Source organism: Melanotaenia boesemani, chromosome 24, assembly GCF_017639745.1.
Source record: "Melanotaenia boesemani isolate fMelBoe1 chromosome 24, fMelBoe1.pri, whole genome shotgun sequence".
Taxonomy (NCBI): Eukaryota; Metazoa; Chordata; class Actinopteri; order Atheriniformes; family Melanotaeniidae; genus Melanotaenia; species Melanotaenia boesemani.
Window position 1 is genome coordinate 11,771,935 of NC_055705.1, and position 26,955 is coordinate 11,798,889.

The following is a 26,955-nucleotide window of genomic DNA, read 5'->3' on the forward strand; positions in this document are numbered from 1 at the left end:
AATATGAAATGAGGAAAAAGATACACTGCCTTCTGCATATTTTTCCCATTATGCTTACATTGGAAGGAGAGTCTGTATTCCTGGAAAGAAGGAAAGCCTTGCTTCTCTCTGGCTCTAGGAGCAAATCTGCCGCAGACAGATCCATTATCCGAGAGTGGAGTTTCTGAAAGTCAAAAAGGGAGGACATGCAACAGTGAAATCTGACTTTGGGGAGATCAAGAGATAGAAATGGGCCTCATTATAAGATCCAAGATGCAGGAGATTCCTATAAAGGTTTTTATCAACACTTGCTATGAACTTAAATCATGAATAGAAAATAAAATGATCATTTGTATTTTCTTTTTCCTAAATTTCCAACCATCTACACAGTCAGCCGAGCAGTAATTTACCCATCAGATTCCCTCCCATCGTAAACTGATTTATACTACTCTCCCTCAAAGTCATTAATGTCCTCAGCTAGAAAAAAGAAAAAAAATAACGTGAATAGGAAATAATTGCATTGGGGAGTATGGGATTCCTTTGATTTTCTTTTTTTTTTTTTTTTTTTTCCCTTCATTTGTGCGCAAGCCTCTTTTGTTAGCTAACTCTCATGCCTAAGAAGGGAAAGATACGAAACCAAATACATTTCCACATATTAATCTTAGAACTTAATTACACTGGATTCCCTCTGCTCAGATGACTCAAATGAACTTAAAATGGAAATATAGAAGAGAAGAACACTTGATCTAAGGCAGCATTTCCCACCACAGTAACACTAATGCTCACTTAGGGATTGTTTCATAGTATTTACTTCAATCTTCAGTATTTTTTATTAAACTAAAAGTTCATATCGTACATTTGTAGAGGAAAAAATATCAATATCATGTAAATAATGTGTTATAAAATACAAGTCACCTTCCCTTTTAATCCCATAAATATAAAAAAAGTCAACTGTTCTTACAGTTTATTGACTTTTTATGTTTTGTAAAAAGCATGTTGTGAATACTTTTGAGGGGAAAATAAATTCCAAAACAAAGCAGCTCCCAATGACATCAAAACCTTTACTGCTTCTTTGGTCTCTTAAGAACAAACAACCTGCATTACTTTGCCTGCAGCCAAAACACAACCATTGCATTTTTTTTTTATTTTTTTGTCCTCTCCAACTTTTTGCCAAAGACCCAAAAGAAAAGCTTCTTTTTGTATTAGTGCAAGACGGCGAATAAGCTCACAAAGAAGCTTTTCAGTCAGCAAACAGATCGATGCACACTTGCAAACTCAGACATAAGAAAGAAAAAGACATTTTTCTGTTCTTTAAGAATTTGATTTTAAAAAAATCTATGTTTGATGTATAATAAGAAAATGTCTTTTATGGAATATTATAAATATATGTTGATTTAAGATTATTATTTCACATTCAGTGAACCTGAAAGTCTTTTATCCCAGTTATAATTTGTTAAGCGCTCATGCCGCATCAGTAGGTCTCCCTGCTGTCCACGCAGGATGGGGAGTGGCTGCGGTGTAGCAGGAGCCTCTGATCTTATCGTGGGGTGCAGGATTTCACCTCCTCAGCATCCTCATCAAGGATTCAGTCGATAATGACACAGGGTCACGGGGGAAGATAGTCGAAGGAAACGGTAGATGACAAGACCAGTTTTTTGAGGTTGAAGGCCGAGATCAAAGTCAAATATGTTAATTGTGAAGCTTCTGTTAATGTGGGGGATACTGTAATATATCATGCAAATACTGGACTTTTAACCTTTTTAATAATTACATTAGTCTGGAAGCCAATAGGAAACTTTTGTGAGCAATATTGAGGAAGAAAACAAGGTCTTCTTTCTTTTGTTCTTTCTTTTTTTTTTGCTTTTGTTTTGACAACGGTCATATTTCAAGATAATGATGGCAGCCTAGAATAGCAGCAATAGGGAGCTTCCAAGCAAATCATTCAGTATTGGCACCAGCTGTCAAAAACACATTGGTGGAGCCATCCAGCAATACACCCACACATAACAGCAGCCACAGAAAAGAGAAAAGACAGAAACCTCTTTCTGTGCACAATGCTCACCTGCATCATACGATCTACATTTCAACTTCGTTCAGCTTTTGCAGCTTTTTTTTGTCATCGTTGTAGGTTTCTTTTTTTTGTTTGATATGGATCTTTAGTTTTTTGTGCTCAGGTTTTTGGATTTTCGTTACTCAGTTTTCTGTTCCTGCCTGCTTTTTTTCAGTATGTTAAATTAAATAGCAGGATTTTTTGTGACATGATGAACAGTTTTCTAGATAGTTATTTTCACAGAGCTCATGCAATTGGTAATCATCACAAATTATATATTCTCTGTATTGTACTCGATTGTTTAGTTGTGTTAGGTTGGAATAAACTGCTTTGCTACAATAACTACAAATATTTTACTGTTGCAAGAAATGTTTTTATTTCTGTAAAATTCTTAATTTTCTTTACATTTTTTTCAACAATGTCAACAATGTGTGCCTACAACCTGTGAAATTGAATGAGCAGTAATGAAGTCATGGCATTCACAGTGTGTTCTGTGGCTGTGAGTTAGTAAGAAAAAAAAGAAAAAATACAAAAAAAACAAGCATTTGTCCCCATAATGGGTGACTCGTGCACTTGCCTGTCATATTTAATGAGCAGCATTACTGGCTGATAGTGTACACCTTACCTGGCATAGTGCATGGTTTGAATAACAGCCCTTTTTTTTTTTTCCTTGATTTTAGAATTTTCCAGAATAAATGTTTGGTATTTTAAAGAAACTAATTCAGCTGCAGCCAGTCGAGGTGCACATCTGGTACAGTTCCTATTGAAAGCATTATGGTTCTTTATCAGAGGAACTCGAGAAGCCCAAAGGGAACTAGGGAACATTTAATTACTGATAAGCTAAAAGGTCCAGAGCTGGATGGGAAACTGAACACTCATAAGGTTGATTAAGTCTCCCTCTGCTTAAGGCTTGAGAAAAATAAATAAAAAAAAGGGAGAGAAATGAAAATCCCCCTGATTATTTCATATCCTCATTAAAAACTCTGTTGCAATGGTTTAGCCATTTAAAAAGAAAGTCTTTTCAAAATGACAAATGATTACAGTACTAAAAAACTTCTCTAAGCTATTTTCTCACAGAAAACAAGAAAAAATTCCTTAAATAAACATGGCTATTTATGGCTGTGGCTAGTTAGCCTAGCATCAAGACTTTAAATAAGGGGAAATATAGCTTTTATCCAACAGAGAGGGAAGAATATCCTCATAGAAAATCAAAAGTTCACAACAAAGATAAAATATTTTTATCCACAGAAATACAAACACACAGTGACAATAAATTTGATACCTCCTGCGAGTTTTCCTACAACAAGAAGTCTCTCTCTATATAGTTAGCCTAGCTTAGTTACTTCGCCTTAGTTAACTTCGCTTAGCATCAAAACTTTAAAGAAAAATACAGCTTTCATTCAATCGAAATGAAAAACAATAATAATCCTATTAGCTTTTCAGAAGTTAACAAGATTTAAATGTTTTAATTCACACAGATACAAACATATGATACATTATTAGTAGGGTTGCAAAATTCCGTGAATTTTCAAAGTTGGAAACTTTCCATGGGAGTTACCGGGAATATCTGGAAATTAACCAGAAAATTACTAATTGATTCACTTGACAGGGTACTTAAATCTAAAACAACCAGATTTAATGTAAGCACAGTTTAATATGTCTGCCATTTAATCACGTGCACACAGTACACTGCTTACTGCAGGGTTTTTGAGGCCACACCCCCTACAAGCACTGGCATTCCTCCTTTACACGAACTGGCAATTTCTTCAACCCTGGAGTACTGAGACCACACTCGAGCTTGCAACTACATGAAGTCAAGTAAGTTTTTCATAATATTATGGGGTAAATTTATTTTATACATCGGCTGTAAAATAGAAGAAAACTCATGCTTAGGCCTGTCACGATAACAAATTTAGCTGTACGATAAATTTTCTCAGAAATTATCGCGATAAACGATAATATTGCGCAGAGCGCTAATGTGTCATTTTGAGACCATTCTCAACTAATATAGTGACATATGCCGTAATAATGCAAGTACACATTTTCAAAGGTCAATAAACTAAATAAATAAAAGCGCCTTTTTCACTGTTGCATCTTCAAATAAACTCCAGACAAGTAGACAAGCATGCCGGTTTTAATGACGAACCAAACTTCAGCACTTTACATCGAACAAAAACCCGTGTTCTTCTTCTGCTCTTCAAAATCTACTGCTTGTGAAACAAAGTCATTCTGCCCTCTGTTGGCCTTATAAGTAACTACAACCCAGCAGTTAGCTGGGATACCACATTCACATACGCCGGGACACCGGCCCAAAAGTTATGCGGCCCACTGGGAATCCTCCCAAACCTCTCGATTAGCCGGCATTGCTCTTAATGTGTATTTTGTCATATACGGTAGTATATAGGCTGATTCTATTTGCGTAATGTGCCTGCGGATTACCGGGGTTATTACGGTAGACCAGGAAGTGGGGGCTTTGTACTGACGTCGTAAGCTAGAATGTGTGTGTTCTGCTTACATGTGGGAAGCAGCGAAACAATAAAAGAGGAGATGCTTGCATCTATTATTTACATATTTCAGCATGAGAATCGGAGGTTTAGCGCGAGAGCGTGAGAAGCCACTTAAATACGCAAGTCTCACGGCCATTGCGTGTTGGCAGCCGTGCAAAACAAATGCGGCTTACCGGCTCGTGCTGCAACATGCTGCAGTCAAGTGTGACACTAGAGAGATCACTCCGCAAGAAACCAGAGCGTTTAGTCGAAATACTCCATAGTGAAACCTATTGTCATACACAGTCTATGGTAAAGGGGGGACGAAAAAAAATTATCGCGGCCGGCAAACTTATCGTGCTCTTATTTTCTTATCGTTCAATTAATTGACTTATTGCTTATCGCGACAGGCCTACTCATGCTGTTAACTATATATCTGTTCATGCTGTTGTATTAGTGTTTACAGAAAAATGACACGTTTACCATCCGATGTAGAGGCATTTCACACAAACTCATGTTGAAAGAAAGTCTTTGTATGTGTGTAAATATTTTGCAAAGACGTACGTAAAGAATGCTACAAAAATGCAGCAGCATATTGTGCAAAAATTTCCTGAAGCTACTTGCTTTAAGACAAGAGTGGTGACAATCTCCTCATCAACTCACCACACAGCCATTATTTTTAATAAACTCTCCAATAAAACAAAACTGCTTCAAAAGACTATAAATTTAGTATTATCTATCTATCTATCTATCTATCTATCTATCTATCTATCTATCTATCTATCTATCTATCTATCTATCTATCTATCTATCTATCCTTTTAGGCTGTTTCCAGAGTGCACAAGAAAATTTGTTTAACTGAAGCCTACTTTCAAAGTATATTCTGAAATAATCAGGAAATCTGGTAAAATAATCATATTCATGTAAATGCACTTTGTTTTTGTGGCACACACCATAAATTATAAGGCATTAAGAGTTAAATGTTTCTTTTGGGTATGTATGGATCCATTTTGTAAGGCATACTCAATGGCTAGCCATAATGTCTGATGGTTGTAGCCTCAAAAGACGAATAAAGAAAGTAATATTGATCTTCTCATCTAACTTTCTGAGAAAGCAAATACTTTTAAAGTAGATACCATAAATAGATTTTCAGTGGGATGTCCCCATTCTCCGTGACGTTAATAAATATAGCTGTTTTTAACAGCTCTCCCACACATGACTGCAGAACTCATCATAAATGCACCAAACATCCGGAGTGATCACATTATGATTAATTCTTACATTGAATCACCCATTTAGTAGAGAAAAAGCTGTCAAAAATAATGACCGGATGGGTGAATCTGCTTACAGTACACAGTCAAAGGCTGCAGCTAATTTTGCATCTGTCATAAAAATTGCGCCGACACTAAATTAACTTGTTGCTCTCACACTCATCTGCACACATTAAACAATTGATGCCCTTCTCAGCCTTCTATTAGTATATTTTCAGCTGAATCCCGTTAAGATTGGGGGGGGGGGGGGGGGGGGGGGGGACAATAAGTGGCAGCTAGAAAGTGACTGGTTTTCAATGCATTCATAGCTATATTGTCTTTTCCTACTTTCTTTTCTCTGTTTTTTTTTTGCCTCTTCTTATATTGCCCTCAGTTTCTCACCTCTACCTACTTATCTTCTTGGCATCCCCGCTTTTCTGCTCTTTTTTTTCCTCTATTTCCATTTTCACCTTCCTGTCCTTCATCTCTTACCTACTCTTCTTCTCTTCTTGCTCATCTCTTTTGGCTTACTGTTCTTGTCTGGGTAGACTGACAAGCTCATTGTCCCTTGCTTTTTTCCTTTGACATCTTGCTAGCTTGGCAGCAAAGAACCCTGCGGTATTTTGCTCAATTATGTGAAATCCTCCTTTTCAAACTTCATACTGCGATACTATAGCACATTGTACATGAGATGGGTACAGCTAACAGCGGCAGGTCCGTCTTGCTCACAATTACACCTTAAAGAACCAGCTGGAAGGCTCAGATGGACACTTTTCAGTAAATTAGTGCTTTCCAAGGGACCAAAAGGATGACCAAGGCAATTTTCAGCTGAAGAATCTACAGTTAGTGTGGAAAAAAAGCATAAGGATGAATGTTTGATGGCCACAAAAGTAGCATATTGTTATTCGTAGTTGTTGTGCTGCCAGGGTACAGTAAAATCCAAACCTTTTTAGATGGTTTTGCTATTTAAATTGGATCCCTGCACACCAGAGTCCTTACAATGCACATGTGATTCCTCAAAAGCACAATAAGACTGAACTGGACTTTGCTACCTTGTAGGGGACCATTAAGAATGATAATTAAATGAAAACAGGATATTTTCTTTTATTTTTTTCATTCAAAAGTGAAAAACAGCAAAAATAGCTTTTAAAATAGTAAACTAAATGAAAACAGAGATTGTGGGTGGCTATCCATGGTTCAGGCAGTTTGCTGCTGTTCAGCTCAAATATACTTTTGTAGGGAACAGATGCAGATACTATATTTTGTATTGCTTAAAATACGTTTTTAGTTGATAATAATATAAGTCAGAGGTAAATTATTCATAATTTCTCCTTAAACAGTGTATAGAAGATGGAAAAAGGCTCTGAGTCTGAGAAATGAAGCAAATGCAAAGGCATCCTAAACTGCATTCTCTTAAATAGGCAGCAGGGGGCGACTGCTTTGGTAGTAAAATGAAGAATATAAGGAAGTTTTTGGGGAAATGGAACAAGTGTTCACTTAAGCTGTTACACAAGTGAACATTTTTTAAGTAATAAATGTACACATTTATAAAATGAAGCTTTCCCAATAAATAGAAAATGTATAATTATGCTATCTGATTTACTTTCTACTTGAATATTAATAAAAAAAAATAAAAATCAGTTGGTGCCATATTATACATTGCTGGAAAGTCTGATTAGATGACCTTACAGTGAGGTATATCTTATTAGGGTAATGCTACTGTGGAATGAACAACACAGCTAAATGTGTGGGTAGTGCCCCCCCCAAAAGCCTGCCAAAATCATGATATACTGTTGGTCAATAAATCCTGTTGGTATTCAGTATGTTTGAGGTTAAAGTGCTGCAATGTGTGTGTCAGTCACAGGTGTATGACTGGACCCTGACTGACATCTAACTGACAAATCAAAAATAAGATTCTGGAGGCAGGGGTGATCCCACATCTCCAGAATCTTGGACCCAACTCTATCCTCCAGAATGATGACCAAGGAAATAGGACTACATACATATTTTATATACAAGTTATAATATGAAATGTTTACCTGTAGCAGTAAGTCTGAAGCAGGTTTGATCCTCTGCTGGAACAAAATGCTCAGCGCTCGATTCTGCTGCTCCAGGTCAAAAACTCTTGTTCGAAGCTTCAGACACTCCTCTCTCAGATCCTGATACATAAGCAACACAGAATCAATAAAAATGCTGCATGATTTAGTTTAAGTATTCAGGTGGAAATATCACAAATGTGACATCCACATGTGTTAAACTGATCATCAAGAACAAAATCCTCAGAAATAAAAGGGAAACAAACCTTCTGGGTGAGAAGTGCCTGCACAACTTGATTGGCAACCTTTAAAAAAGATAGAAAAAGAAATCATGTTTCATTTCATGAAGCTTTGACATCTGATGATCCTCATAGTACATATAAGAGTTTGCACTGCCAATTTGTACTTAAGGTGAGTTACTATAACCATAAAACAAAGACAGTGGTACAATATACTTGAGTGGTTTTCTTCTGGTTTCTTATATTTGCGTCTCTTATAGACTTGTACAATATATGTCTTCTACAACTCTCATTTCCTAATGGTTGTATTGACATCAGCAGGTTGATGTAGGAGCAGAAGTATGTCTGGCTTAAGTGCTGTTGTGCCTTAGCTTTGGTCTCACTGCGGCTCACACCCTCCTGCACTCCAGACCACAAGGCAGATGAAGAAGCAGCTCCGATTACTGCGCATTGATTGCTCATTAATAGTGTGTGAAGCCACAACGGCTCTTTTGAGTGCTCCCACTCCGGGTTATTGAATGAGGGTAAACATTGTGAAATGAGCTCTGCTCCTAGCTACAGATTTGCCTCCTGTAAAATCGCCAGGTGATCAAACAAATTTGAGTTAACAGGCTTTGAACTCAACGACAGACACTGTATGATTTGGATGCAAGCAGTTTAATGACAAATAAGCTTGGCCACACACAAAAATTTAGACAGGCGGGCTGTCCTGCATAGAAAAAAAAACCCATCCTTGTTAGAGGGCAAGCTCAATGTTTCCCACTGTTGTTTAGTGCAGTAGTTAGAAGGCTGCACACACAATCTCTCCATCATTCAAGCAGGGTCATTACCAAACCTTTCCCCCACAAAAGTCAACCACAAAGAAAAACTGTTGGCAAACAAACACAACAAAGCTGAGCAGAGCCATTTTAGTGAGGGCAAGGATGCAGAACAGACACTGGGGCCAAGTTTGTCATAAACACAGTCCATAGAGGATGCATCTCTGCATCAAAATAAACACACTTTCAGTTATCATTCTTTCTTCTTTTCAGTCCCTAGTCTTTTCCATCCTGCAGGAAATCTGCTCAATCAGCAGAGCTCCTCAATTCAGGGACAAATTGGGGAAACTTGTCCCTTCTGGACATGCTTCCCTGTGACAGTGCTCCCCTTCCTGTCTGCCTTCATCCTGAAGTGACTCAGATGCACTGCTGAGAGCTAGTTAGCTTCATCCTCTTCATGCAAATCACTAAACAGCCCTTCTCAAGCTCTCACAAATAACCTGAGGGCACATAAGTGCCATTCTAATGTAAATTATTACTTCAGTAATACCAGCTCACATCAGGTTGCAGCGATTTAAATGCTTGCACTTTCATCTGTTTATTACAAAATAAATATACATGTGAATAATCGCTGCAAGAAGTTTTGAGCTTTTGTTAACAGCTCAATTCTGTTAGCAATCCAAAGTTTTGAAGCCTGAACAGGAAAATGCATCGTACTTCTCCAATGATTATGATTTATATTAGCAAAAAATCCATTTAAGAAAAAGGACAACATCTGATAACACTACTGCCATTGCAATATAAAGAGACACAACTCTGTAGTGGAAATCACTGCATGAGTTTTGGAACCCCTGCTGTTTTTGTAACACAAAGCTTAATTAAGGTTCTGTGTCTAACTTTTAGGGCTATCTATTGGCAAAAGGAATATATATATATATATATTGTTAAGCATGGCATAGAAGTAAAGATTTGTGTGTTGTCTTAAAATAATAACCCTCTTATCTCCCCTTATAACATGTTGGTTGACTGTAACAGATTATCTTATTTTCATAGGGTTGCCACTCCCAGGTTACCCAAGGATTACCATATAGTAGCAATACTGTTCCCCATGTTTGTGGAATTTTTAGTTCTGGGAATTTAATAAAACCGTTAAGTCATCACTCATTGGTGTATATGGTGTCTTATCTCCACACCACATGTCAATAATGCAGTTATCACAAACTTTAAAGTGCTAGCCAAGCAGTAGCCAATAACTAACTGAAATGGCTAAAGGGGAAAAACAAAGCGTTTAAACTTCCACAAATAAGCCAAACTCACTGTGTGAAGATCCCACTGCTGTCACCAAGCTTTATTTGGTTCATCTAACGTAATCGTTTGTGACAAAACAATAAATGGAGATGGTACACCATTCAGTAGGAACTCCCCTGCAGACTTTACTATATTGTGCACACCTTATGTCCTCAAGTGGTAAATTTTCTCATGAGCTTTTTTTTCCAATCATGAATGCTGCTTCTTTTGTCCAAATGTGAAGAGCCATCTAGCTTGTAATCACATACATCAAAAGGAAAGGTTCCTGTGGTCCTAAAGCTCCAAATGGTGCTATATATACAGCCATCCAGGTGTCTTTTTAATGGAACATTTCAGTTTGAAAATAACAGGAACTGGTCTAGATTCTTGAAGAAAATTATTCTGTTTCAACAGTTCAGATTTTCTCTTTGCATCATTTTTGTATTGAGTATAGGGTTTAAATGGTTTCCATGTGCTTCATTCTTAGCTCAGCATCTTTAGTGTTTTATATAAATAAGAGTTAGTTTGAAAAAGGGAGACTGTCCCTTTCCCTAAAATAATGGTTAGTATTCGCTCCTCCTTTTTCAGGCTGTGGCTACATTATGAGGCCAAACTGTGGGATATAGAATGAGCTTTACTCGACTTCTAAACTTTACCTCCACAGTAAAGTTAATGCTATTGTGTCAAATCCGATGAACAAATGGACTTTTCAAGGTACACAAAAAAATTGTGGAGTCTTATGCTGCTTTTGAATGTGACATGAAATGAGGCATGACGCATTCTGCACTCACCTCATCTAAACATCGTTCATACTGCTCCCTCTGGCTCTCATTCTCCAAGGCCAATGCAGAGTTCTCCTCCTGCAAAGAGCACAAGCTTTGGTTACATGTGAAGCAACACAGCAATAGAGAAGGAGACAGGAAAAAACAAACAAGTGGAGCGGTAGCAAAGAGGAGGCTTCCCCCACAAAAGGTCATATGTCAACTTAAACCAGGATGGCCAATAAAAAATTACCAAGTGTAACGGAAAAAAAAGGTCAAGGGGATGGAAGTTATGATGCTGAACTTTTGGGCAGCAGGAGTTTGGACCTAATAAGAATATATCCTCCACTTGCCAAGCGTTGAGGCGGTGCTCTATTGATCTTTGGGAGATTCCAATTTGTCAGCAATGCGCTGCGTATTAGAAGCTGTCAGCCTCTTCGCTTCTCTCACCCTCTGCCCTTTAGTAGAAACTAACAAACCCTTGATGAAAACATGGGAAACATAATTACAACCTAAAACATTCCAGTGATTCCATATTTGATGAAACATTGACTAATTAAAGCTTCAAAGCCATGGGGAATTGTTATGGGTCCAAATGATTTCAGTAATTACAGAACTTAGGTCTATTTTTAGGAGGTACCTGTAGGAGGGAACTCTCTTGACATCTTATCATTTGGGCCATAACCTGCATTAAATAAACATTTTCTTACACAACAGAAGGCAAAAAAAAAGACCTTTTAATGTGTGATGAATTAGTCAGACGTGCGCCTACACAAGAGTGATTTTTTCTTATGCAAGCATCAACGTAAAGAGAAGTTTGACACATAACTGATGTGTCAAACTTCTCTCTTCAGCTCTGACTGTTTTATTGTTAAATGCAACACAAATTTAACCTTTAAATGTTGTAAATCTTTTTTGCTAACTGCACAAAAGGCTCATTTGGACCTTCTTTTATTGTCTTTCACCATGGCTTCTTCAACTTGTTACAGTATTACATTACATTTTTGGTACACACAAAAAAATATATTTTAATATGAAATAAATGGCATAAAAGTGGTATTTTTTCTGTTCACATGTTTACTGAGAGGCATTTAGTCCTTCTAACGGGCTTGTGGAAGGAGTAGGTTGTTAAAGAATGAGAGGTAGTGATCTGACAGCCTCAAGGTATATATGAGCAGAGGCGAATCCTTGGCAACTGGTCCAAACGGCAATTGTCTCAGTCCTGAGATCAGAACATAAAACAAACTGTACTGAAAACTGAAACAGGTGAGTCTGCGGTGGAAAACAAAAAGGTAAGATGACAAAAAAAATGATCACAATGGACAAGGTAATGATATTAAACTGCTAATTGGGAAATCTTTCAATCTAATTTTACAAAAATTGAAAACATGAGTAAATCTTTTTACAACAGAATAAACACATTCAACAAAAAAATGTAATATATAATGACAAAATGGCATCCTGAACTTCAAGCCAGCTACTTGTAAATGTAGCAACAGGTTTAGCACTTTTCCATAACTAAAATCAGTGAAAGACGACTGATGCAAACCAACATATAAGGAATTACAATAATCCAGTCATGTGGTTATACAAGCATGTACAACTGTTTTGAAGTCATTATAGGAAATGAATGGCTTCACTTTAGCCAACATTTGTAACTGGAAAAAGCTAATTTTGATACCAGAACTAATCTGTTTGTCAAATTTGAATCATAATCATCATTATTAATTTATTTATAAAGCGTTTAAACACCAGCCACAGCTGAGCAAAGTGCTATACATCTAAGTTAGATTAAATAAAAGCATAACACCCCCCCCCCCCAAAAAAAAAACAACATAAAACAATTAAAATTAATAAAATATAATAAAAGTAGTGAAACAGAAATCTAGCAACCTCTGTAATTATTTATTTAGATTCAGAAAGTTTAGGTCCAACCAGCCACTTTATCAAGGGCCACAGTGAATCAGACCTTCTAGTATTAATACACATATATAGGCGGACATCATCTGCATAACAACAAAAAGTTTCTTTTTCTTAACAATTTACATGTAGAAAACAGCAATAGGCCCAACATGAACCCTTGAGGTACCTTAAAAAGATAATCCCGAGTACATAATTTTGAACTTTGTTGCAAGATCTTAAAAACTGACAATATACAAAAGATTTTATAGGAGTCAAATGCATGCGATTGTAGTTCACCTTACACCTATTAGGAGGGCACTGTATTGTTACCTGAGAAGGTTAAGCGTGTATATAAGGGGAAGACATGACTGGGGTCATTAGATGTTTGGCCTGGAAGGACAAAGGGTTTTTCACCGCACTGGTGTGAGGCTACACTTGCTTGTTTGTTTGTTTGTTGTTGGTACAGTTACTTTATCCACAATCAAGGAATAAATATTGCTGAACCTACATCATGAAGAAATAGAGTGGACATTCGATCATTATAGGGCGTGTAATGGTGAAAAGGCACGTCAGCCTACTCCTGGGTCTAGCTCTCTCAGTAGCTCAGTAGCAGATTTAGCTCCTTTAACAGGTTTAAATGGAGTACATTTGTAAACCACTTTTCATGATCTCATAAGTAATTTGAGCATTCCTGTCCTTTTCACGTCACACGTGGCGGACAATCATTTCTCCCCAAATCTGGGCGTCTTTATTTTAGCTCCATTTGTAGTCTGCAGTGCGTTTCTGCCAAGCTAATGAACGGTATCAGTTGTGCTGCAGGAATAGAAGCCAGTCACTACTTACTTAGTGTCAGTGGAGTTTATGCACAATGTGGAGCAGTGATGCATTGCATGTTTTTTTTTCCTTCCTGCTTTAATGGAGGTGCATCCATCACCTGCACAGGCGCATGGAATAAAGATGGCAGACGAGTTTTAATAAAGCCATTTAAGATGTAAAGTTTAAGGAATGTGCTGTGCAAATGGATCACCAGGATAAATTGACCAAACGTCTTACCATGTCAGGTAAATTATCATCCACTTTACAGTAATTAGGGTCTATTTTTTATCTGGGATTCCTCAGTGCTGCACTGGCAAACCTTTTTTATAGTGGTCTTTCATAATCATTCTTTACTAAGACACCTTTATTTCTGACCTTAATTAATACTTTTTAATGTCAGAGGATGCAACGTGGAGCCACATAGGAATAAATTATTCGACAAGTATGACTGGAGGCCTAATTTAATTAAGTCTGAGTCCTTTAATTGCTGGGGAGATTTTCGAGGAAGTGTGTCCAGTGGCTTTAGCACAAACAATCAACTTGGATTGCTGTGGCTTGCACTCCCTCTTCAGAGCTCAAGGCAGAGTGCAACGCAAATCCCCGAACGCAGAGATAAACAAACCAAAGCTGGAGTGCAGCTCGCGGCCCCAGCAGTGACTCCCACAGGATGACTTTGCTCTCCGAACGGAGAGAACTGGAGGATTTGATGAGCTGTCACGCTTTTAGACACAACTTAGCAAGGAGCCTGACAACTGGCAGACTGTCTGGCCACATAGGATAGTCAGGGTTGGCTGAGAGTGTCAATGAAAAGAGGCAAGAGTGATAGCAATAAAGGAAGAAGGTAGGGAAGTGAAGAGACATATTTATGTAGAAAAAAGAGAAGGTGGCAAGGTTGCTACCTCTAGAGTCTTCAGACGGCCCAGGAGTCCGGTTTTGTCTTTGTCGTCTTCTGCTAGGCCGGTATTGTTCTCAGCATCTTGCATCAGCTTCGGGTCTGCCTCGGTTCCCGCCTGGGAGCCATTCTCCTCTGGGCCATCACACTGTTTCTGCACTTCCTCGGACAGTTTGTCCTGAGGCAGAGTAAACAATTTGAGGTTAGAAATGTATAGTGGGGACATAGGGGGGGGGGGGGGGGGGGGGGGGGGGGGGGGGGAGACAATAAAAAATTAAAAAAAGAAAGAAGAGGAATTTGGCAAGAAGAAACCAAAGCAGATGGAAGGAGAGTATCCAAAGTAGAAGTGAATGTTTCATGAAAAGATGAAAAGCAGGGAAGGAGCTGTAAAAGGCAGGAATTGGAGGGAAGTGAGAAAAAGAAAGTGGAGAGGATCAGATGGGCAGATGGAACAACAGCCTCCACAACAGAACTCTGAAACATCCCCTCATCCTTAATCATGTTTCACGAGTTTTCTAAAGGGAGGCAGTGACCTTCAGGGCTCTTTTTGTCTATAATCGAGGGATCCAACAACCTCGCTTTTCCTTCCTATTTTCCCCCTCTGTCTCATATGTTTGTTTGTTCAGCTTCCTTGCATCTGTGATCTTAATTACTGGTGGTAATTAGCTGCTAATTAAGCAATGAATGATTGGTGAGCACCAAACTGTAGAAAGAAATCAGCTAGGAGGACACAGTGCGACTCAACAGATTATTCTGTTTTTCTAACGAATCTCTTGTGCTTATTGATTCACCATAAAACAAGTCATTTGGAATCATTTCAAACTACATATAGACACATTTTCTTTTCTGCTTCAGCAGTTTTCTACATTTTTAAAACCCAAGAACAGTAAAATGTGTTTTAGATTAGACATATTCAGATTAGTTTGTTGGACTTTCAAGTGGAGATCAGCCTGGTGTCGCTTCAGGTACTTGTATTTTGATGGATACTTTCCTTGTATGACATTTGCCCAGGAATGACCCTTCAAAATAGCAATGTGTCTTGAGAAATGCCTAATTAACTTGAGTGAGAACAACCAGTCAGGGTCTGGGAGGGCTGAAGCACAGCAGAGAGGGATGGTGAATTGTACTTTTTGCATCATTTGCAGGTTACAAAATTTTGCAAAAAGCATTGTATGACAGCTCAGATTTAAATTTACAAATAACCTCAAAATTTCTTTTTAAAAAGCTTTCTGGGCAGAATCTTGTGTGTAAGCTTGGCACATTGAAGAAAATTACTGTCTAAAACAGATGTAAGCGTTTGTTGTACTATATTTTTTTTTAAAAAAACTAATTTGGGAAATCTGCAGATTTCTTTTTATTTATTTACTTTTTTCAATAAAATAAAACTGAATTATGACCATGTTGTTTGTATGGTTAGGAGGAAGTAGTAATATTGGATTTTCTTTGAATTTTTCAACTCTAACTCTGGCCTGAAGATAGAAATACTGAAATGTATTGTTTTACTGAATATGTGTCTATTATAGCCCAGGGTGGTCCAGCTTGGCTTCACAGTTGTGGGGCTGTTACTCACTAAATTTTAGGATGTACCCTTTGGTTTAAGGGGTTAATATATTTCCACTCTTTTATTTCACTTTTAATACTTTGGGGCTGTTTTTAATATATAAATATTAGCACACAGTGTTGATAAAGCAGAGTTTGTATTAAAAGGGATTGTGGTTAGCTAGTTACTACAACATGTCCGTTGCTGGAGATCTGTGACTCAAAATGAGGTAATTTAGCTCTAACTTTAACAGCATTTGAATTCATTATGTGAAGCAATGCCTTTAAGTATTAAATGAGCCTTCAAATTAGGAACTACATGAGTAAATGAAACAAAGCTGCAACTTAGCTGCAAACCTTAATTAAAAGTGTGACTAAAACAAAACATTTGTGCTTGCATGTCTCATCCTCTCATGTAAACTCATTAAATGCTGCCTTTTTTCAGTGTTTTCATACCCCTCTACCTGAGTGCCATATATCACTGTGCACATGCATTTAATTCTTTATCCCTAGCTGGGCTCTAACAGATGACTGTCAAAGCTGAAGATAAATAATGTGCTGGAGAAACTTCAGGTTTGCTGCTTTGATGGATGTCTGCAGCTCAGGTTTTAGTCTCCAAATGCAGCTCAGGAGAAGCTGCTTCTCCTACCTAATGTGAATCCTTCAGATCACTTTGTTTCCTATATTAGGTTTTCAATCTTGTTTGATTCTATCACACAATTTTTGTTTAAAGCAATAAATTATAGTGGCTGTTTATTTTCTTATTGTTTGCTTGTGAAGTCTGGTTTGGTTAGAGAGACAGCCCATCAGACATCGTGAAAGGGCTCTGTAATAATCTCCGCAGAGAGCGAGTGTGTTGTTGGGAGAGCGGGAGGGAACCTTGTTCTTCACACTGCCCTTTCAAGTAATTGAGTTTGGCTGTTGAATACACAGCATGCAGCTGCAGCAGGAGTGTGTGTAAAGGGGCTCAGTCATATAGTGGCTTGGAATCTAATGATAAATCCATGTTTATTTTCTTTGACAGTCAGATCACAGGATTAAAGAATATCTACATGTAGTTTATTCTGCACATCAGTGCAGATATCAAGAGTTTATCCTCTTAATAAATGTTCAACAGTTGAGAGAAACCTGATTCGGAGGTGCTCAATTATAAATCCCAGGTACATGCACCCACGTAGCACTTTAAATTGCACTTCCAATAACTATTTTCAGACTGTTTCTCAATATGATCATTTTTTGCAAAGAGATTTTGATATTTAATTAAAATATGATACTTGCTGCACTTATGGAAATCTCATAGACATCTTTATATCCTCAGGGCTGCTAATCCCACTCAATGCAATTTATAAGTTATTAAGCAGCAGACATTTAATCTCACTTTTAATCACAGTCATCACAGGAGATATAATCACTTTCTGGTTTATAGTAGCTTCATAAAGATATAGTTTAAGATGGTCCCAGGTTTTTCAAGTCAAATAAATACATCACACATAGCTTTAAGCAAATAGACATGCTCAGATTCTTTCTGCTGCCCTGGTCAATCCCTACAGCAGTTTTGTTTATGTAACATGTTTGATCTAGTTTTTGTTCAAAATTGTGAATCTCTGAGCTGAAAAAACTGGGGAGTAAGAGGTACACAAAGATGCCTCTTTTTACAAAATGATCACTGCTGTACTACTACTGACTCTTTGTTTACCTTATAGGCCTTCATGATGTCCACTGTGTCCACAGCAGTCTGCTCCAGGACACCCTGATTCTGCAGCAGCGACCGCACCGTCTCTTCCATCCTGCACACAGACAAACCATCATCAGGAATAACCTGACAAGTACTACTTTCATGTGAGTGAAATATTGACATACTTGAGATTATTTATTCTGCATCACGGCTCATTTATATTATTTTGTGTGAGGTGTGCACCACCTATGAGATCTTTCAAAAACCATTTCCCATAGCAACTGATTTTTGAGATGGGCGCAAAAGATGAAGACAGCACTGGGATCTTTCCAGTACCCTACCTAAGACACCAAGAGTGACAGTGGTACTGATGGACTACAAACAATATTAAGTTTGTGATTGGCTCTTATGTATCTCATTTGGAGTCTACATCTTTTTATCCTCATTAACCAACTGTCTTTAATTATTTTTGTCTAGTTGTGTTCATTTGCTTGTCTATTTTGAAATAGAGACCAAATGTTTTGAGAAAATGGGCCTGTTAGGTCTGTACTTTATGTCCGACAAATCATCAATCCAAACTATAGTTTTTGACTTTAGAGTACTTATTTTAAATAAAGATGATATTTAATTAACCTAACGAGCAAGTTTAGGATCGAAAGACAATTAAAAAGTTTGGCAAAAAGTTGCCAAACTCCAAATTGAAGTTATATTCAGTTAAAATGCTTGAAATGATGCAATGCCAGAGACATAAGCAGCTTCTAAGTGATGATTAGACTCTGCGGTCCTGGTGATATCATTTGAAATGGGATCTTCAAACCTTATAAGAAATTAATTTTTTGATATGAATCAATGCATCCCTCAATTGGGATTGCTTTTAATAAATTTCATAAGTGTGCCCACACAAAAAAAAAAACACAAATTGTCCTACGGTATGAATGGAAAGCGAAAAAGGCTGAGTCTGTGCCAGGAATGCAAGGTGGAAGAGTTGTAATGTTTTTGGATGCATCCCAATATTTGCTCTCTTCTGTCTGTAGGGAATACTTCCTAGTACAAAATGTGCAAACACATTATTGTCTTGCTTATTGTACAACATTTCATACGTGTGTCCACTGCATGCAAGCTTGATAATGAACTGAATTAAATGCAGTAATACACAGCACCTGAGAAACCTTCAGCATCAAGGACCACTCTGTTCAAAACAATTTGTGTGTCTGTGTTCTGCTGCTTACAATGCATACAAAGCAGAAGAAAAAGGGTGCTTGTGAAAATGTTTCAGCTACTGATTTCCATCTGAATAAGGGTCACGAACCATCTACCGCACCAGACTTGCTATGAGTGATAACACTGAACCCAGCTGAAGAGAAAACTGACATTAAAGAGCTACAGCGGATTAAGCAGCCTCTTTACTGAAGATGCATCTTGACAAAAGGAAGAGCTTCAGCATTGTCAGGTGGAAATGATCTGACTTTAATGACACTGCCCTGCTGTTCTTTGACCTCTGTGGTTTGATTTGTTAACTAAAAAGACTTGCAAGACAAAACTAAAATTAAAGAAAAAGTAGACATCCATGTGAAGCAGTTGCACATCATTTGCATTTGCAAAGAATATCACCGCCTTGTCCATCTGTTACCATGACTCATGTGTTTGTGAGTGCGACAGAAGACCTTGTACTGTTGTCAGGCCAAGAAAAATGTTCATGAATCATGCAAAAAGTTTCACAAACTCATTCACACATGCACAGTCACTGTCATCAGAGCAAGGAAGCATTTTCTGGTACATAAAAGAACATATAATATACAGAAAATGTTAGTGTGGACGACCAGGTCTGTATCAGGAAGAGTTTATAAGAGATTTTATCATTTTTAAACTAAGGCATGTTATAATCCAGAGAGCTGCACTTGAAATATTAAGCTATATTTTGATCAGTGCCATGTGGCATTTAAAGGTTCAATTAACAATATAAATTTCCATATGATTGTTTAAAATAAATAAAAAAAAAAAAAAAAAACACACACTGTCACATCAATGACCCACAAGTAGCCAATTAGGCTTGGCTAAACCAAACCTAGCCTAGCTTAGTGCTTGGCAACAGATGGAAACTACTTCATGAATGTAGCAAAGAATTTACAAACTAAATTACATTAAAGCATCTCCATTAACATGAATCTTGCTATTTTAGTTCCAACATAGTCTTTAATCCAAAATAAACTATTTAACATGTAATTTTACTTGCTGCAGGAAGAGAGTAAAATGTTAGCAATGCCGCAAGTTCTGCTGAGGTTAGCATATATTTTAGCATTTTCAAAGCAAGATTTTGAATGTAAAATATATATATATATATATATATTTACCAAACTGATCTGTCTGTGTTTTACATGTTTTGTTATGACTGCTTTACAGAAGTGGGTGAAAATATGTGCAGGTGGAGAGGCAGTACAGGGAAGAACAATGCTATGTGCAGACCATCTGTTCAGGCTGAGCTATAAAACCAGCTGTAATCAGGATGCTAGCTGCTGACTTAACTGTCAAAGGGGCAGGCATGCAGCGATGGTTGTAAATTGCTCTATTTCCTGCTTTAAATGCTGGCCTTAATCAGCACAACCTATAGAGCAAGAGGACATACTTGTACGTAGCTTTTAAGCCTGGAGAAGCTGACCCCAGGTCAAGGACTACTTGGACAGGTATGATCAATATTGAAAGCAGGATGCAAACTGGACTGTGGGGATTTGGGCAGGGGATGACCTACAAATATAGCCACAGTTTGTTCCTTTATGTGAAGCAGCACGACACAAGTCACACAGATAAAAGACACCCACAAGGTTGGTTGTTAAAGGTCCTAACACACAACTCTGTGGCTTTTCCTAGAAATTTACATAACCTAAAGTAATGTGTTGCATCTCTGAGCTCATTTCCAAGGACACTTAATTTCTTCATAATTTGATTAATTAAAATTAAAGAAAAAATTACCAGGAGCAATGTGAAATAAATGTGTGGAAGAGGAGCTTTTAAAATTAAACTATGATAAGATAAATTGGAAATATTATATATCTATTAGCCAACCAACAGAGATTCAAAACAAGTCTTATTGTGCACCTAATAAGTCGAAAAAGCAATGAATGTAAAACTGAAATCAGCATTGCTTTTTCTTGCAGGTGTGGCTCCACACAGTCACACTTGTAGACAAACCATCCAGAGTAGGTCAAATTATTAAGTGGCACAGTAGGAAGAAACACTTTAATACCTCAGCCTGTCGGCTTCCTTTTATATTGTGGTCCTATTTTAGGGATTTGCAGCATTCCTGCACACCTGAAAAGCTCCTTTGTGTTTCTGAACAGACCTGCCTAATTTTTCATTCTGTTGCTGAAGGCATCTCACCGGACAGATTCTGGTCCATTCAACGGGAGGGTAGGGAACATTGAGTGACTTATAAGTTTAAAGGTGGTTGTGAGCAATTTAAAATATACTGTGTATTGTGGGCGGAAATACTGTATAAATCTTGAGGAAATGTTTATAGTTTCTGGCAAAAAAACAATATAAAAAAACCATAAACTCTGAATTATTTTCACTCTGTTTCCTCAAATAACTGCATGGACACAAATTCACTGCAGAAATATAGATAAGCAAAAGTTTCTAATTTCTAATTAGAGAACTTATTGTGAAGCAATCAGGATTTAAAAAGTACCCAAAGTGCATATAAATGAGTTAATATACGCATAAATTTATATAAAGTAACACAGTAAAAGTGTAGTACTGCAAACACCAGATAACTATGTATTATATATATATATATATATATATATATATATATATATATATATATATATATTATTATTAACTAGTGTTACCAATTGTATATAAAGGCATATTTTAAATGTGCAAATTGTGCATTAAATTTAAATATAGAGTAACAAATTCTGAAACGCAAAACTAGCCTTAGAAATAACACGTAAAGGGACTTACTGTATTTTAAATTTAACCATGGTCATAAAAATCTGCAGGTTTTTCCTCCAGACCATCAGTCCAACAACCTACTGCTTCTGAGGTTTTTTTTGTTGATTTAACAGGATTGTAAATAAAAATGAACTTTAAAACTGAACAGGAAACATAAGGGAACAAACCTGCTGTTTTAGATGTGTGTACAGGAAAAGTTGTAGTAAGAGAAAAGTGAAAATGTGTATAGTTGTTACATGTAGATTGAGCTCATTGGAACGATTTGATTCAAATCAAAGGGCTAATTGGCTAACCTGTCCAAAACCCAACCACTGTCACAAAAAATGCTAAATATTTTAGTTTATGTTCATAAATTTGATTCATAAAGCCTGAAATTCCTGAACATGCCCACAGTGGAAAAGTTGTAGTGATATATGGTACAAACAAATTACAGATGTTTATTGCTCTTGACAAACCAGCTACATTCAGGTTCTTGTAAAGGACATGGCAGGATGCTAGCTCTGCCTACATTCAAGATAGAAAACATAGCACTGGATGTAAAATTAAGTACAAATGAGTCAGAAACAATTGTAGAAAACCTACAATACCAGCATATTTTGCAGCTGTTAGCCAAAAACATGTCTCTTTTGTATAGTACAAAATGCATTATGTAAAAGCCATTTGAATTTGGCTTGATGGAGATGCCAGGTATGAACTTCAATGTGCATTAAGTTGTCAATTTATCATAATTCTTTCTGTTTTGTTTCAAAAGCAACAAATCCATATCTAAGTGCACAGCTGGACAAGCTCCCAGGAAAACATCCTTTCAAGAAACAGTAATTTGTCATTACTAACGCTAACTAGCAAGCTCAAAGCTATTTACATGTAAGGGGCAGCGTCCTAAATGCTTATGATTGATAGAATATAATTCTCAGGTGACGGCACATTACTTAACATAAGAAAGACAGACTTGCTCAGTGTGATAATGTGATTAATCTGAAAGTGCTTGCCAACAACCTACTGAATGTATCACTCAGGGAAGGAGAGAGCAAAGAAAGGACAAATGACTGTGTGTTTTTAAAAGGGGGGGGCGGCAAAAGCCAATTTTGACTCTTCTGACCCTTGAGCCACACAAGCTGCATTTCAAACGTTCGTCAGCAGTCCAGGAAATACAATTAAGGGTCCAATCAATTCTTAGCTACGAGCTCCGATGATCCTTTGAGAAACACACCCCTCTGCTGCCATGAGACAGCGTTCCTTGTAAGTGAACAAAGCAATGCATCGCTGAAATACACCAGAGTAGTTAGAGGTGAGACCAGAGCAGTCTTCAAAAAAAAAAAAAGGAAAAACCTGCTGCTCACAAATGAGAAACTTCCCATCTTCTCCCTCTGACAATTCAGCTGTCACAAGTCACAATGAAATCAAGACTTCAAACAACGTCATGTTTTTTTCAAGCAGCTGAAAGTGCAGCAGCTTCATGACAAATTCCTTCACAGACCTGCAAAGGATCAAAGTAAGCTAAACTTCTCTGAAAACCTGACAACATGAGCACAACTTACCCCATCTTGAGTTTTTCTCCAGTTTTAACTCCACTATTTCTTCTAAAAAGAGCCAGAAACACAGCGCAGACATCCCTGAGCTCCATGTGCAGAGACATCCAGCACTCTGCTCTCACAGCACCATAAACTGACCTAGACACAACTGCTGAAATGTGGGTCTCTAGGCTAAAATAGGCCATGCAGTCATCATATAAGCCTGAGAGCTTTTTCGCTCAATTGACAGACAGCATGGTCAGTCCTATGACCGGGTTATCGCGTCAGCCCGACATCACATCCCTTGTTCTCATTTTGCTTAGTCTCCAATGTGTCATTATCCGACACTGTTCCTGTGCAAAGACAGCGATCTGGCAGGCAAAGACTTTCCCATATGTCACATTTTAAGCCCTCTCTTAAGAAGAAGGGCCCCTGTTGGGAGACAAGCAAGCTGGTAGTCTTGGATCAGACGGGAAATGGGGATGGACTTGCGAGGATAAGGCACAACTAAGGACAGGGATCCCCCTGTTTTGTCAGATCATGTGTGTATGTGCACATAGTTGTGTGGGTCTTTACTGGTGATTAAGAGGCTTTGATTTCATTAAAATCAACACTTTCTGTGCAAGGAAAGCCAACACTAAGGCTGCATGCCAGGGAAACCAGTTGTGTGATCAGGGATCTCTGCAGGCCGTCTCAAATTTCTCGCCATTCTTAATGTGTCCATTTTCAATAACACAGCTTTTTAACACTTGTTTGTTAAATTTAGTGGCATGTTTGCATGTTTCACAGCTCAGAACAAGCAGGAGTAGCTGGTTCCCATTGCAGCAGCTCCTTGGCTGCAGCTTATTTAGAAATTGCAAGCATGTGAATTTTTAAAGTAATGAATATTTAATTCATTTAACAAAACATGCTTGTTAAAGGTTCAAACCCCAGAGTACATCGTGAGTATTCCACAGGAAATCCCAAACGAGGCTTTAATATGCCAAATGATGAAAAACACTCTTAGCATTTCTCCAACACTCTCACTTTAGCACCGCTGTCAGAGGCTCAGGTTGACTGAAATCTTCTAATCAGATTTGACTGGTAACAATTGTGTATGCTAAAGCTGGGGAAGTGATAGGTAGAACAATCACCCTGGTTGTGCAGCTTAATTGAGGCCATCAGGGACCTCTCGTGACTGCTTCATCAACAGCCTCAATCGCCTTATCTGAACTCAACAAACCCCTGCAAAACTGTCTGTTTTAGAGCAGAAATATTCCATTCTTCTTCTCAGTCTCCGTTCCAGCAAATCACTTTTGTACGCCCACCAGGCGATTGCCTAGCTTAACCCAGTGCTAAGCCACTCTTATCCTCTTAGACTTGTTTTGCAGAAAACATGCAAGGAGACCCTGTCTTGGACGTGACCTAAATGAACAATAGAAACAAACTCTGTGGGAGTGAGTAGGAAAGTTTTGATTGAAGGTTTGGTCCATTTTTGATCTGTAAAAGTCAAGCACATCAGTCATTCATGTTGCAGCGGAGTAGCATTACAAAGGTCAATGCCCTCTTGACCACTGACTCTCACTGGCGACCTTTAACCTTAACAAGACACACATGCAGGAGATCAAGCGGTAGAATTGTTTTATGTGCATTGACAATCATATTTCTTCCTAATATTTACTGAGCAGCTGTGGTAACAAAATGCTTCTTGTTACACAGGATGCTCCTTTAATATCAGAGGTTTGTGTCAAATTAATGTGAAATTGCCTATTTTATCTGCAATACCATTTAAATACTAGAAATGCCTTGAAACGGCAACACCAGAATCAGTCAAGTCTTCTGAGGACCAGTCTACAAAGAGTGCGTATTAAAGGGACACATGGAGGAGACCTGATTTACTGTAAGTTCTTGATTCATCCCTCCAGGAGTTTCCCTGCATTTGGAAGGATTTAGAGTGCAAATTCATGTTGGCTGTCCCATGTGTTCACCACTGGCCAAAGGAAGCAGTTAGCGATGAGGAAGGCATTGATCCTCCAGAGTCTGTAAGCATCTCCTCAATGAGTTCCAGCCATGTGTTGTCCACATGTGGGACAGAAACAGACATACAGACATCCCAGTGGGAGACCTTAGTCATGATGACAGCAGGAGCCTCAATGTCTCCCAAACAGGGTCATTTGGGAACTTAGAGGGGGTGGGTAGTGGGGAGACGATGGTGGGTGAAACTCAACTGAGTCGAAGAGAGCTAAAACAGGTTGTCAATGAGATGATTAGTTAAGCGAAAATGCAACCTTATCAGTCAACCTTAATGAATAACATTGACCATCTTGTTAAAAAGCAGCGCTCTGCTAGAAAACAGTGGCCTTTACATGGATTTTATTTCGACATCCACCTAAAATCTCATGAACAAGCCAAGAAAATGAGTAAACTAACCAGGCCAATCATTGATGCCTACCACACAGCCAACAGAACCCAAAGGATTACCTCACAATATCAAAATACCAAACAACTCCTGTAGGCTCATAGCTGATTTTCCAGGTGACATTTAGACAAAATACCTGGCTGCTGCAGCCACCTATTAATTATTTTATAATGAATGACCCTTACTCAATGTTTATTGGAGACTTCAGGTCACAGTTAATTGACACTGACTTCATACAAGCTCATGTAATGTTGAATAAAGGTACCAGGACTCATATATTCAAAAAAGTAATCTATTCATTCTTTGGTTAAAAGATATGGTAAAATGTTTTTACAAAAAAACAAAAGCACTATTGTTTATTTTAGCATTTTCTACTGTAAGATCTTTACTTTTCTTCTTTTTTGGCTCCAAAATAATATATGTGTCAAGTCAAACAGCTGTTTGAGAATCAAATCTATATGGGGACCATTAGGTCAGTTACACATTGTTTGGCTTTAGGCTACAATCTGCAAGCACCAGCGACACAAGCCAGATAAAGCAGGCATGCTGCCCTGAAGTAAGGATGGATGCCCTACTTCCGCAGAAGCTTGTAATCTGACCTCTTTCAACAGCCTACGGACATCATAACCAGCATGTTTAATCCAATGCTGGTTGGATGGAGTGGGCACGCAAGTATTTGCAATTTCCTGACACAATTACAAGCAATAACAAGAAAACAGGTTTGACACACAAACCTAGTGTAGTTCTTAATGAGCTAATAAGTGCAAGTGATGGAGCAGAATAACCCAAATTAAAGTTCAATCAGGTACAGTTCCCTGTTCAAATTTGGAAGTTAAAAGGCAAGCCTGAAATAGACCAATAATTCTCCCAAAATAGTGCAGACACCTATTATCTGTTTAACAGCCCTCTCTTCCACAAGGATGTAACTTCAAAAGCCTGACTCCCTTCCATCCTGTTAATGACCCCAGATGTGCCGTCTTAAACAAGGGTCTGATTCATCTGGGCAAATCCTGCAGCTGCCAAGGCATCTAGAGGAGGGGGCATTTCAAATGCGCCAAACTAAAACACTGGGTCCAGGGGTGGCTGGATGCTTCAGTGATTAGACAAGAGGACATTGATCTGCAAACAGCTTCCTCTCGGGGAGTGCGAGCCTGTTTTGGTCCAGCTGTTCAGTCCACTGCAGTGGTAATGAGAGTAGCATATGAATGCTTACAGTACACAGCTCTAAAACTTTACCCCGCGGACCATGGAGGGATCAACCTGAGCGTGACCATCCAAACAACACGTCCAGACTTGAAAAGCCATTCCTGCCTGTTTACATCATCTGGGCCTTACTTATACACACACACACACTGAATATGGATGCATGTGCACATGCTTACACATACTGAGTAATGTGCAGACAGAATGCTGAGGTATAAATCT

At 38.0% G+C, this 26,955-nt stretch overlaps 1 protein-coding gene across 4 annotated transcripts in view; it reads right to left on the reverse strand.

Moving 5' to 3' along the window:
* LOC121635657 (nck-associated protein 5-like) overlaps window positions 1–26,955 on the reverse strand; it is a 154,072-nt gene that overhangs the window by 26,471 nt on the left and 100,646 nt on the right. For all 4 annotated transcript variants that reach the window (XM_041978927.1, XM_041978926.1, XM_041978929.1 and 1 more), the window contains 6 exons: window positions 17,692–17,782; window positions 14,464–14,634; window positions 10,877–10,945; window positions 8,068–8,106; window positions 7,805–7,924; window positions 59–163 (listed from right to left, as the gene is read on the reverse strand). In XM_041978927.1, the coding sequence (XP_041834861.1) occupies window positions 59–163; window positions 7,805–7,924; window positions 8,068–8,106; window positions 10,877–10,945; window positions 14,464–14,634; window positions 17,692–17,782 (595 nt within the window). The remainder of the gene's footprint in view (window positions 1–58; window positions 164–7,804; window positions 7,925–8,067; window positions 8,107–10,876; window positions 10,946–14,463; window positions 14,635–17,691; window positions 17,783–26,955) is intronic.